Below are 12,393 nucleotides of genomic sequence, written 5' to 3' on the forward strand. Positions count from 1 at the left end.
ACACGATAGGTAATTGGGTTAAATGACTGCGCCTCGGTGTTGTTATTATATCAATATCCACTTTTAGAAACGTGCTCAAGTAAAAGAAAAAAATGAGGCCCTGGTTGTATTCAGAGAAAAAATAAACTGGCGACAAGCCATAGACCAAAATTTACCTCCGTGTTGTTTCCAACATTTTTCATTCACAAAAAAAAAAAAAAAAAAAAAAAAAAAAATCTATGAATACTTGCACCAACCGAAACGAAACTGAACCCTTTTATTGTTTAGATATTTCAACATCCTTTTGCTGAAATGTAGGCCTTTCCTCTTAAGTTTGTCCGAGCTCTCACTTCCATAATATTTTCAAATGATGATTACCACTGAAACATCTGTCGGGGTGCAAAATTGAATTCATATTTCGTGTAGATTAATTAGCCTTTAAGCACTTTAGACACATAATAGGTAATGCCAACTACTCCCCAAAATAATCGCTGCACAAGTATATATTTTTTTATACCATAATTTACTTCAAAGATAGTGTGTTGTCCATTTTAAATACAAAAATGCTACATTAAATATACATGTTAGTCTTTAATACAAATAGACTCAGGCGGCTGCAGCGATTAAGACCATTCTCGTTACATTTTAGGATTAACCATTCAGAAACTAAAAATTTGAGAATAAGCATTTACTCAGAAAATAACTGTTTTCAGAATTTGCGTCATCATTGTTGTTATTCTTTTTTTTTAATGCAACCACAAAAAATAAATAAAAGTCCGCGGTGAGTGGAAAATATCCAGGTATTAAATGTTTGACATACCTTTCTTTAGTTCATAAGGGGAGTCTTTACAAAGATCTACCTGCGTTTGGCCTCTGACTTTCTGGCTCTCTCTTACCAAAGCCTCTGCTCTATTTAACACAGTCTGGTTTAATCCATTGAAATGTGCCGTGGAACCCGTGGTTACCGAGCCGTGGTTACTGTGAAGATGTCCAAAACTGCCACCATAGTTCGTGTAGCCGGGGTAGAAAGGGGAGGTGTAGTACAGAGGCCTGGACAGGACAGTGCTGTTGGGGAGCGGGCACTGAGGGGAGGACCGTGATGGGGACGCGTTGGTGCCCATTACTGCGCTCTGACCCAGCCCTGGACAAGCCTGTGGCGCCTCGCCGCTGCCTTTACACCTGTCTGAGGACGTGGCGATCTCCGCAAGGGACCAGAGTTTGGGTTTAGGGGCCGAAGGGGGCGAGTGGATAACAGAGGTCACGTTGCTGGTCACCGTACCGGGTGCATGGCTCAAATCTGACGGCTTGTCTTGTTGCGCAACGGCCTGGTTCCCCCGGGGCACCGCCGAAGGAGACGAAGTGGTTGGTTTTGCGGAATCCGGCAGCAACTCTGTAGTCCGCTCCTCCTGGTCTTTTAACTCCGAGTCGCTCAGAAGGGGATCCGTGTCTTTGCCATGGTTCTCGTCTTTAAATCTGTCGCAGCCTATGTCAGCTGGGTTCAGCGGTTTATGATCTAAAGCACAAATAAAGAATCGAATCACTGCCAAATACTCCCAACATTAAAACGTCGATAACTGAAACATGTGTTTTAGGTGATCGTGAGGCAAGTCAACACAAATGCAAACTGAGGTCGGATATATAAAAATAATTAGGCTACTTGTGCACGTTTCACTTAAAAAACTGTTTTTGTGTGTGCTAAAAATGTGTGCCAGCCTAAAAAACTCCCCTCCACATGTATGAAAGAGCATGCACAGTGTTGCCAAATTAAAAGTCTGAGCACACAGTAAGTTGACTGTTTTCATTTTCAAATATATCATTGGCATTAAATAGTATCTTGTCATACCATAGTTCTAATAATAAGCATCCAAGAACCGTTCGAAACCGGGATAGAATTACCATACAAAGGCAATATTTTTTAGCCGAATACCCGGCGCAATACACCAGCTGTATCCTTTTTATGCAGTTAAGAATAAATTGACTGCTAAACACTTTGCGTCACCGGCAATTTCAGCCCCTGAGAAGTCAAACGAGGGGAGTTCAAGGTGATTATTATTTAAAGCAATTGTCCCATTATAAATAATATACCACCATTAACCAGCAATCAATTTTGCACCCTGAGTGGAAACGACTGCGATGAAAAATTGATGATTTCTTTTTTTTTGTCCCCCCCCCCCTTCTCCTTCCCTGCACCACCAACCTGCTTCTGTGTCTGTGGAGTCTCCCTTGTCTGTGGGCTTGTTTGGCTCGTCGTCGTCGTTTTTCTCCAAATCAATATTCTCGTCCTCCTCTTCGTCCTCGCTCCGGTTCCGGGGGGTCCAAGTCATCTTGTTCTCCTTCTTTAGCCTCCTCCTGGCGTTTGCGAACCAGGTGGACACCTGGGTGAGGGTCATTTTGGTAATGATGGCCAGCATGATCTTCTCGCCCTTGGTGGGGTAGGGATTTTTGCGGTGCTCGTTGAGCCAGGCCTTCAGGGTGGCAGTGGCGTCCCGGGTTGCGTTTTTACGATATGCTGGGTCACCATAAGGGTAGGTGCCCAAGGGTGCTGCGTAAGGATGGTATCCTATTGAGCCGGCCATACCCGTAGTGTGGTCATAGGGAGAACTCTGTGATAAAAAAACAATACAATAAAAATGTAAAAAGTTCTGTCACAGCCATCTGCTCAGCTGCTTTAAATAAGTTTTAATAATAAAGAATTAAATGATTTACGGCACACAAACAAGGATACACATGCACGCACACGCATACACATGCGCGCGCACTCACTCTCTCTCTCACACACACACACACACACACACACATACACACACGAATGCACTGGCTTTAATCCGGTAGTCCAAGTTAGAAATGAATGTTCACGGAGTTGGTTTGAACTTGATTGGGCATTTGAAATGTGATGTCTGTGTCTAGGCATTTTTATTATAATTTAAATGATGTCAGCATGCAAAGCCTTTTATTCTCGCCATTAAAATAGCACAATATGTAATCATGATAACGTATTGGCACTATATGCATGATGGGCCTAACATTCCGGTTCGTTGCCTGTTCTGCTGTATTTGCTGTATGAACGACTTGTGGTACCTTGAGAATATCCGCTGTGAATAAAACAAAAGTAAAGCACGCTTCTCCTCTATCTTTTGTCAAAAGTTGCAATATTTAAGTTTTACAACTGGCACAGCTAATGGGACAGTGAGCCACAAATACAGTGACCTAAATTGCCATCACACGGCGCGTTGCAGTCACTTATGAGCGGAGAAGCTTTGCCCACTCGATTTGATAAAAGCTACAATTTACTGAAAGACCATATAATAGCAGCCCACTCAGTTAAATTAGCTCTGTTTACTCAAAAACATGTTCTGACAGTCTGTAATGGTATATCCATGCACTCTTCAATGACGCACAATTCCCATTTAACCGCTCGCATCCGAATGCACAGCCGATATTAAGGCTTCTGTAATGAGTTAATATCCTCGCGTTTACTTCCCATTAGATCGAATAATCACCTTTAGTTTACTCACCACGTACGAGGTGAATGTGGCAGCTGCCGCCGCGTCTGCACTGTATGGCAAGTGGGAGTTGTAGCCTGGCGAGGCGCTGGTGAACGCAGTAGATCCGGCATAGGGCGCAAAAGCAGATCCCGAAGAGGATCTCCCAAGTTCCTCGGTTCTGGGTCCCGATATAACGCTGGTGCTGTACGCAGGACATGAATACAGGGCTAGAGAAGCGGACGGCTGGTACAAGTAGCCCTGAGGATACGCCATGCTGGAGCCCGGAGTGTGTAAGCCACTTAACTTGCGCACTTTCTCCCCTTTATTTTCTCATGCGCTGCTGTCGGAGCGCATAGAGCCGTGTGTCTGCAGACCCGCTGTCTGTCCCCACTTCTAAATGACAATGGTGAAGGCAAAAAGTAAAAGTGATTAAATAAAGGGAGGCTTAGATGTTGGATGGGTTATTTTGGTCGCTGCCAGCCAGCCACTGCCCGTCGGATGTTTTGTCTCGTTTTGTTTTTCAGTTGCTCCCTTATCTGAGTTGCACCGTCGCTCTCATGCCCGCGCAGAAGTTTTTTTTTACCCGTCGGACGGGGGCTTTGCTTGGGAAAATGTCCTGCCAAGATGCTAAGTTGAAAAATTGAGGATCCTGACGCCTACTACGCTCCTCCTCCCGGGGTGTAGTCACCGAAGGAAAAGGCAAGCTTATGCTGGGTAACCACAGCCCTGCCCAAATCCATGCTCTCTCTCTCTTTCTTTCTCTCTCTCTCTCTCTCTCTCTCTCTCTCTCTCCCCCTCTCTCTGTTTCTTCCTCACCCCTCCCTCTCTCGCGTTAACTAACAATCCTTCTCATTCTCTATTTCTCAATTTTTTCCCTCTTTAACAAGGCTCGTTGCAGTAAGTCTCAAGTGCGCCTGGCAGCCCCCCTTTGGATGGCGACATCATGCGAGTCTGTCAACTCCCAACTCTCTTCTCTTTTTTCCCCCAAATACGAAGCCGTCACTTTCACACTTGATCAATAACAAATCGGCTGTTGTATGCCAGGATATGGGGCTTGCAAGATACCGGCAGGAATTAAACAGGCGCTCCACTGCTGTGCTCTCTTTTTGTTATTCTTTCTTTGTGCGCAACAAAAAAAGAGTCATTTTAAGTGCGTTAAATCAACAGAATGATGCTCCGTGATCTCCATGCGCCTTGTGTTAAAATCCGCAATGGGAGTTTCAAATGGATTACTACTATTGTGCACGTCGACTTTCTAACGCCAGACGAGTATTGCATTGGTAAGATTTATGACAACTGAAAGTAAGATGGCGCAAACATTAGTCGGTCGGACAACTCTATCAGAATAGTTGTTGCATGTAAACAAACTTTGATTTATCGACATTGATATGTTGTAATTGTTGAAGTAGCCTATGTTATGTCTGCGCTGTCACATGTGTTTGAGCGATTTACTGTGCGGCGGCGGCTAAATAGTTTTTTCTTCAATGGATCCCGGAATAAACAAGTCAGACACACACTCCCAGAAAGTCATAAACCCTCAAGCCAGGGCAGATTAGTGCCAACTACACCAAATCCGCCTGCACCAGGGGATGTAATCTCATTTGATCTTCAGATACGTTTCAGTGCTGAATTACTGGATAGCTAGATTTATCTATGCCAACGTTATCGGCAATTATTTTTTATATTTACTAAACATTAGATACCCGGCAAATTTGTATGTTATGCGATGGTATCGATATTATTATTATTATTGTTATTATTAGCCTATTATTATTATTGTTGTTGTTGTTGTTATTAGTAGTAGTTAATAGTAGGGTATTTTGATAATTTAAAGTCCCATAATTAAACGTAGGCTGCCTGCTGTGCAGTTGCGGTAGACTAACGTGGCTTTAAACAAATTTTTGCGGGCGGTTATAAATATTATTCGCCATGTTTCAGGCATCTACAAGCCATTTTCGTTCTGGTGATTGACTTTCCAGTTCAAGTCTCACATAAGCCGAAAGGGATCGCTGTAGGCGCTGCTAAAGAGTGTGTGCACACGCTGTCACGTGTTTTTTTACGCTCTGAAAACCTCTCGAGAGCAAAGAATGATGACGCCGGTACAGTGGGAGCCGACACAGACTTTAAAAGAGAGAGAGGGCGGGGGTAAGAAAGAAGGATGGATACACAAAGCGACCCTACAGTATAGCCTAATCAGATGCCAGTGATACGATGAGACCTAGTTTCACAGCCTCCTGTAGTGCTTAGACAATCAACTAATTACTGGAACTTTTCTCATAAGAGCAGCTACAAGAAGAACCAGCTGAATCCGCTGGTGCTGACAAGTAGAGTCCTTACTTATGTGAAAGGTGGGGGTAAAATTGCATAATAGTGTTGTTGTCGGCTATCATTATTAGACACGCGTGTATTCCTCTCACAGTGGAATTATTGCCCATCGTGTAGGCTGTATCCCGAGACATAAAAGAAAACGTCCACCTGTGTATAATGCTTTATAGGCTGCTGTGTCATGTGAGCTGTTCAAATAAGACATGCAGAATTAGTGACACAGTTTATTTAATTTATTTATTTCATAGTAGATGCGACAAAGTTCATAGAGGAGGAGAATCCGGGATGAAGGGTCTGTGTCATATGTGTCCCCCTCAATGCGTTTTGGTTCAGGGTTTCTCTGTGAAGTAGGAGGAGGACCCATAATTTGAGATCACGGAGCCTATAATAGGAATAGGTTATGGCAACTGCTTCCACCCCTCAGAACCGCACTGATAAAGGAGGAGGTGTAGGTGAGTATAGTTTTGCTCATTTGCGCTTTTTATGTGGAAAGGTGCGCCGGTGTTGTAGACGCCTAAAAGGAACCCTGAATCTAAATAAGTGTGTCTGTTGTTTTGACAGCTTCTAACTTTGTCGCTTCCTCTTCGTTATCGCGTATTCATGTTTTTATTTTTTATTTTTTCTTCCTGAGAGAACGACCTCTCGGTTTTGACGCATGAAAACGGCTTTACGTGGCAAAGAAGAAGTGAATGAAAGATGATGCACGCCACTTAAAATGCCTGAGGGAGCAAGTGTAATCTAAATTGGATATAGAGGGTATTATTACACAACATTATGCGTTGTGGCGGACTAATTGCGTGGCTGGGTGAGTTAAACAGTCAGTTAATGTCGAGTGGCGGACAGGTTTCTGGAGCGCACAAGGTCAGCTGTACTGCTCCCAAGCCTTTAGTGGTATACAGAAAAAAATGCTTGAAGTATTCATGGGATTTTTAACCATTCTAAATCTGTGTCCTAAACCGATTAGTTGACACCAATTTTTCTTTGATGTATTAGCTGAGGGCTTTTGCCACTTGGAAGCCAATTGAAATTCAAAACAGTTTTCGCTCCAAATGCTTTGGGGAGATCTGCTGCAAATAATGGATGTAATTTATTTTTGACCTTGCATTTTTTTAAGAGGGGCTTATTAAATGATTAAACATGTGTGCACTATGCTACTTGACTAAACAACTGGCATCTATATAGCTATAATTAGTTCTTCTTCTTCCTCTTTTCTTCTTCTTTTAATTGTTATTAAAACACAGCAGTACTTTGACGATTTTATTTAGGTATTATATATTATTTTAAAATGTGATAAGCATTTTGTCACTACAGTTTTTGTAGTCACTGTTACAAATGTGTTTTTTTTAAAAATGTATTAAAAATAATAATTGACTGTTGTCTTTGTTTTGAATTTGTTCAGATCCATGTTGCAAAGTCTTCTCACTCACCAAGCAGTCAGTAAAATAAATACACACAGTAAATACACACACTTGCGGGATTGCATAATTTACAGTGGCACCAATTCAATTCATATTGTTTATTGCTCTGTGCAGTGATAGTTATTGGTCACACATGCGCATGCTCTAATACAATGTTCAGTTCTGTATTTAAAAGATCATATTTTGTTTCAAATAATTAAATTAGCTCCTACTTTGGCCTAGTTTTTAGGAATGCTATTGTTGCTAATGCTGTGATTGTTTACATAAAAAGGTTTAATGTTTTAGCTGACAAATATCACAATTATTACCCACATGAGCTGATGCACAATGCAGGTGTGAGCAGATTTTATGTGGTTTTGGAAATAAATACAACACAATTTACATGAAGCACAATAAGCCAATCTATTTTCTGATCTCCTTTCTGTTTTTGAGATCTCTTTTTCTTTTTATTGACCTGAATGAAGATGTATGGCACAGGAGTGTGTGTGTGTTTGGTTTAACCCCCCCTCCCTTCTCCGTACTCCCCATGATCCCCGCAAGGCTGAGTGGCAGGGCTCTGGATTGGCTAAGTGATGAAATGATGACCCTATTATGAGAAGCGATTCCAAAATGAGCGGTATCAGACAAAGATTGCACCCTTCTCTCACTGCCATGCCGTCCCTCTGCTCCACACTGCCAGCTGCGCAGATGATGATTGATTCGCTTGAGATGGATCACAGGAAGCATCCATTGATTTTTCAGTGTTTTATCAAAAATATGTATTTACAGTTGTATCCATAGGGCGTATCCAGACTCACCCCATAATATCCCCTTTTCCAAATGGGTGATAAAGGATAATTCTCCCTACTCCATGGCAAGACAAATGGCCTGTAATAGTATTTCAGAAATGAGTCAATAGGCTCAGTGACTAAACGAATATTGATTGGGTATAATGAAGCCTGAGTGTGACTATGAGCTCTTTCAGGGGCCTTGCTGCAGACTCCACTGTTAGCATGTGTGTTTGTGCACGTGTGTGTATATATATATATATATATATATATATATATATGTATGCGAGACCTTTCCAAGGTGTGTTTTAAACACAATACAGCTGGGACAAAATAAACCTCATGTTAGTGAATATCACAGATGTTGACAGCACGTACTCAACATCCCCCTATACCTCTCACTGGCATGTACCTGTATATTTTGATTCATGATCTTAGAGCTTCCTCGTCTGGCCGTTGTCTGACCAGACCTACAGCTAAATAGCACGTTTGCTTTGAAGGTGCAATAGGTGTCATATGGTAATCATCGCAATCCCATATTACTTAAAACTCTGGAGGCATGTAGGAGGTACTCCTGCAATGGCTTCATGAAGGTAAAGTGAGACAATGTACAAATCAAATGACTACCAGAATGCTAAAACCACAGTGTGGGAGCTGTGCCCTAGATATTTGCACTGACTTAATCCAATTGAAATAGTATGAGTGAGTTGCAGAGGCTCCCAGGTCTGTTGCTTGCTTATGTATGTGATGCATAATAGAAGTTGACGAGGTTGGTGATAGATCACAGCCCAGGTAATGTAAACACATTAATCCCTCAGGGTTCATGTGCATGTTCTTTCTCTCTTTTCTCTTTCTCTTTCTATCAGTCTCTCTCTATCTCTCCCTCCGAGAACCCCCCCCCCCATGTTCATCATCTTCCCTAAATGCGTTAGTGGAGCACAAACCAGAAGCAGCCTTAATCTGTCAACATGCCCTTTAATTGGAGGAAGAAAACAACATGTGCTTCTGGTTGTGCCATTCCTAAGTGCACATGCCAAAGAAACACAGAGTTCACGGAAGAAGTGATCCCAGGAGAGCAGGGCATAATTAAAAGTATCTTTTAATAGGCTTGTAATGCTGAGCCTGACTCTTGTTGCCTTAAGTAGAGGGCAAACTCTGTGGCTGGAGACGGACATGCAGGGGGCTTCTGCTGAGGGAGCCTGTAAACGATACATTGCCTGGCCGTCATCAGACATGCAGTCTCGGCCTCAGTCACCACACTCAGGGACAACAACCACTTTCCACTCCTGCCGCGGACACCTCGGCTCACCCATTCCCATGTTCTTTTGTTCCCCAAATGAGGGATTCTCCTCAACAACATCACCTCTCCTTCTCTCCTCCTGGGCCACTTTGGCAAGTTGTGTTCTACCTCCTACTCACAGCACCAGTGGGGAGTGAGAAATGGGACTAAGGGGTTGATTTGGGGCCTGCTGCACTGTAATCAAATGAGACTGCTTAGGGGAGAGGAGAAGGAGGAGGTGGAGTATTATGTTCTGCCGTGCATTCCACTGCAGCATTGTTTTTTTTGTGTGTGTTTTTGTCAGGGCAGACTTTGATGCTGTATCCCCTTACCTTTGTAGTCCCGGCAGCCATGTTTCATAAACACAGAATAGGAAACATCCTCAGCATTAGAAATTTAGATTGCTGCTTTCCTCCTGCCACTCTGCATTCCACACGTGCCCAGTCACATTCTCCTTCTCCCAGTGCTGAGGTATTAAGTTTCCTCTCCCATGCCTCTGATACATTTAAACATCTTACAATCAGCCCCTTTTATTCTGTGTGTCATGTATAATCTGTGGCAACAACAATGCCAACATGGCTCTATGTTGTTTTCTCTCTCTTGGTACTGAAGTATTCCGCTGCCACTGTTTTGTTTCAGGACAATTGCACATGCAAAATGCTTACTTGCTTGAAATTGAGAAGGGGCCAGGTGTTCAATTTAGACCTTGTCTTTATGATTGAGAGTGTAATATTAATATCAAGCTAAGCATTCTATAGTATACGCCTTGCTTTGTGTTATCACACAGGGAATAGGCAGTGCTCAGTTGTCTTTGTAGTTAACTGAAAATCTCAATGGGATCCAGTATAATGTTATTCTAAATCTATCTTAACTCATTAAAACCCAAAGTGTTCAGCTCTGCTTCCCACATTTTATTGTCTTACTGCAGTCTTCGCAATGTACTGTATTCTCAGTAGACTAATTTCACATTTAATCGAATATTTAAATGTCAAACATGGATGAGAATCATGGCAAAATAATGAAATTACCTCTGCAAAAGGGTATTTTTATTAGACATGGTACAGATTTTACTTTTGGCATCAGATACCTTCTTCTCTGTACTATGCTGAGCCCCAGGTCTTTCTCCTCCTCCTTCACTTCTTCTTCGTCTTCGAGAGAGTATCAGTTTTGTCCAACATCTGACACACTGCCCTGGGTGATTGAGCTAGACGTGGAAAGCCAAAGCGCAGTTGCTCTCCTTAATACCTGACACCTGGTGCAGATTTGGAGGGGATTGCACTACAGGTACTACCTTACCTCTTCCCCAATCCCAGAAAGTCCCTGAGGTATTTCCTTTTCTGTCTGTGGCCATGTTTGTTTCTCATCTGTTTTGCCACCCAACTCTTCTGCCTGTGTCAAAGTCGGCCCCTGTGTTGGGATTAGGGTAATAAGGTGTTGAAATATGATGCCTATCATCCCTTTGATGCACACTGTTCTGATTTGTTAAGGTATTTTTTTAGGCCCCAAAAGATATCAATAGGATTAACATCAATTGCAAGTGTATTCCAAGTTTTCAACAGAGCTTTTGTGCCATTCATACTTACAATGTAGTGTTTCAGCAAAGAAAGTGACACATTTTGATTATATCAAAACATTTCCTATGCTAACATCATTAATTTCCTAATCCCACATGTCTTCTAGCTTGTATCTGTCTGTTCCTGTTGTTTATACCGCCTCCCGGCCCCACCACACCCCCTGTCAGGGTGTGGTTTACAACTGGACACGTTACTCAGGAGTGTTGCTGCTCACCTTACAGCTTGCAGGCACATCTGCAGGCTGTCCTGGGACAGCGTTACTAGCCCGTCAGTGTCACCTGACCTGGGAATGGAGGGGATTTTGTTGTGCCAAGTGGAGGCATTGTATCCAGAAAGTGCTAAATAGGCTTCCTACCAAAAATACAGATTAAAAGCAGAATTAAAAAAAACCAAAAAAAAAACAGCTTTTGAATAGATATTCTTTGATTGTTTCAAAACATGTTCTAAGCAGATGTTTGGACAATGAATATATTTGATGCAAAATTATAATAATGTGGCAAACATAAGCACAGTGTTGACGACATCATAATAGATATATTGTGTGAGATACTCCACAATGATTCACCTGGATATTATAGTAAAATATATTTTGAGCATCAGTGAAACACAAGCAAGTGCACTCTTGGTGAGCTTCATAGGCACACTGTTTATGTTGACACATGCAACTGTCTTCCTGATGCAAATGCAATCTAAACATTAGGCGAAGGGAAAGCAAGCGTAGCCCATAAAGGCTGTGAGCTCCAAACACTTTGAACAGACAACTATCACTAATCACTCCCAGAGCAGTGCGGCGTGTAATTACTCTGCCAAACGTTTGCCTTTCACAGCTTAGCACCGGGAGCCCTGACCCTGCGCTTCCCTGTCTTTCCTCACCACCGTGCATGTGGAAGGGGAGGACAGACCCCCCCCCCCCCTTCTCTATTGGCCGAGGGGGTAGGCAAGCTGAGCTCCCTCTCAATATTTAGAGAAAGAGTGGAGGAGGGAAGAGAGAGGGAGAAAGACAGGGAGGGAGAGGACTGAGGTTGGTGCTTCCGGCTTTGTGGGAGCCCATTTAAACAGGCTTTGAAACCCTAGCCATCCGGAGATCAGAAATAGCCTTATTGACTGCATGGGCCCAGAAGTGACTGTGCACACAGGGTTCTTAGAGTTCACCCTTCCTCACCACTCAGAACAGGAGGGGAGCATCGCATTCTATTGCCATCTACAAAGACTATGAGCATTCATTTTACATCAGGAGAAAAATAATATTGTTCTGGCTTTTTTCATGTCAATAGGTTGTGCCGTTGTATAATTTCTTGCAGTGCATGGCGTCTAATTGTCCTTACTCTCCTCTCCCTCAGTCTTATTTACTCATATTAGTGATGCGGCTGTCAGCGTGCTGTGTGATCTGTCCTCTGTCTGGGTGAACGCTGATAAGATGACACAATGCAAATATGAAGTGTGAGGGAGCCGCCTTGGCAAGCAGGTAGGGTGTGAAGGGACCGGGATCTCATAATGACTATTAGCTGGATTTCACAGCCTGCTTCTGATCTCTTGCAATGACAGGGGCCTTTATAAGAGGATGGG

General features: G+C 42.8%; 1 protein-coding gene across 1 annotated transcript; it reads right to left on the minus strand.

Annotated features, from left to right (window-relative positions):
- Positions 1-489: 489 nt before the first annotated feature.
- Positions 490-4,059, minus strand: irx5a (iroquois homeobox 5a). Its single transcript, XM_046032945.1, has 3 exons — positions 3,495-4,059; positions 2,177-2,582; positions 490-1,492 (listed from the first exon to the last, which is right to left on the minus strand). Exons 1-3 carry the CDS (start codon positions 3,735-3,737, stop codon positions 783-785), a joined length of 1,359 nt encoding a protein of 452 aa, XP_045888901.1. The 5' UTR covers positions 3,738-4,059; the 3' UTR covers positions 490-782.
- Between the last annotated feature and the right edge of the window lie 8,334 nt (positions 4,060-12,393).

The sequence above is a fragment of the Micropterus dolomieu genome, linkage group LG20 (assembly GCF_021292245.1).
Source record: "Micropterus dolomieu isolate WLL.071019.BEF.003 ecotype Adirondacks linkage group LG20, ASM2129224v1, whole genome shotgun sequence".
Taxonomy (NCBI): Eukaryota; Metazoa; Chordata; class Actinopteri; order Centrarchiformes; family Centrarchidae; genus Micropterus; species Micropterus dolomieu.

Excerpts from the sequence above, each read along its gene's own strand:
- irx5a (XM_046032945.1), bottom strand. The coding sequence starts at position 3,737 with ATGGCGTATCCTCAGGGCTACTTGTACCAGCCGTCCGCTTCTCTAGCC. Across the intron at positions 2,583-3,494 it reads CCACATTCACCTCGTACGTG|AGTTCTCCCTATGACCACAC; the intron begins GTGAGTAAACTA and ends TTTTTATCACAG. Across the intron at positions 1,493-2,176 it reads CTCCACAGACACAGAAGCAG|ATCATAAACCGCTGAACCCA; the intron begins GTTGGTGGTGCA and ends TTTGTGCTTTAG.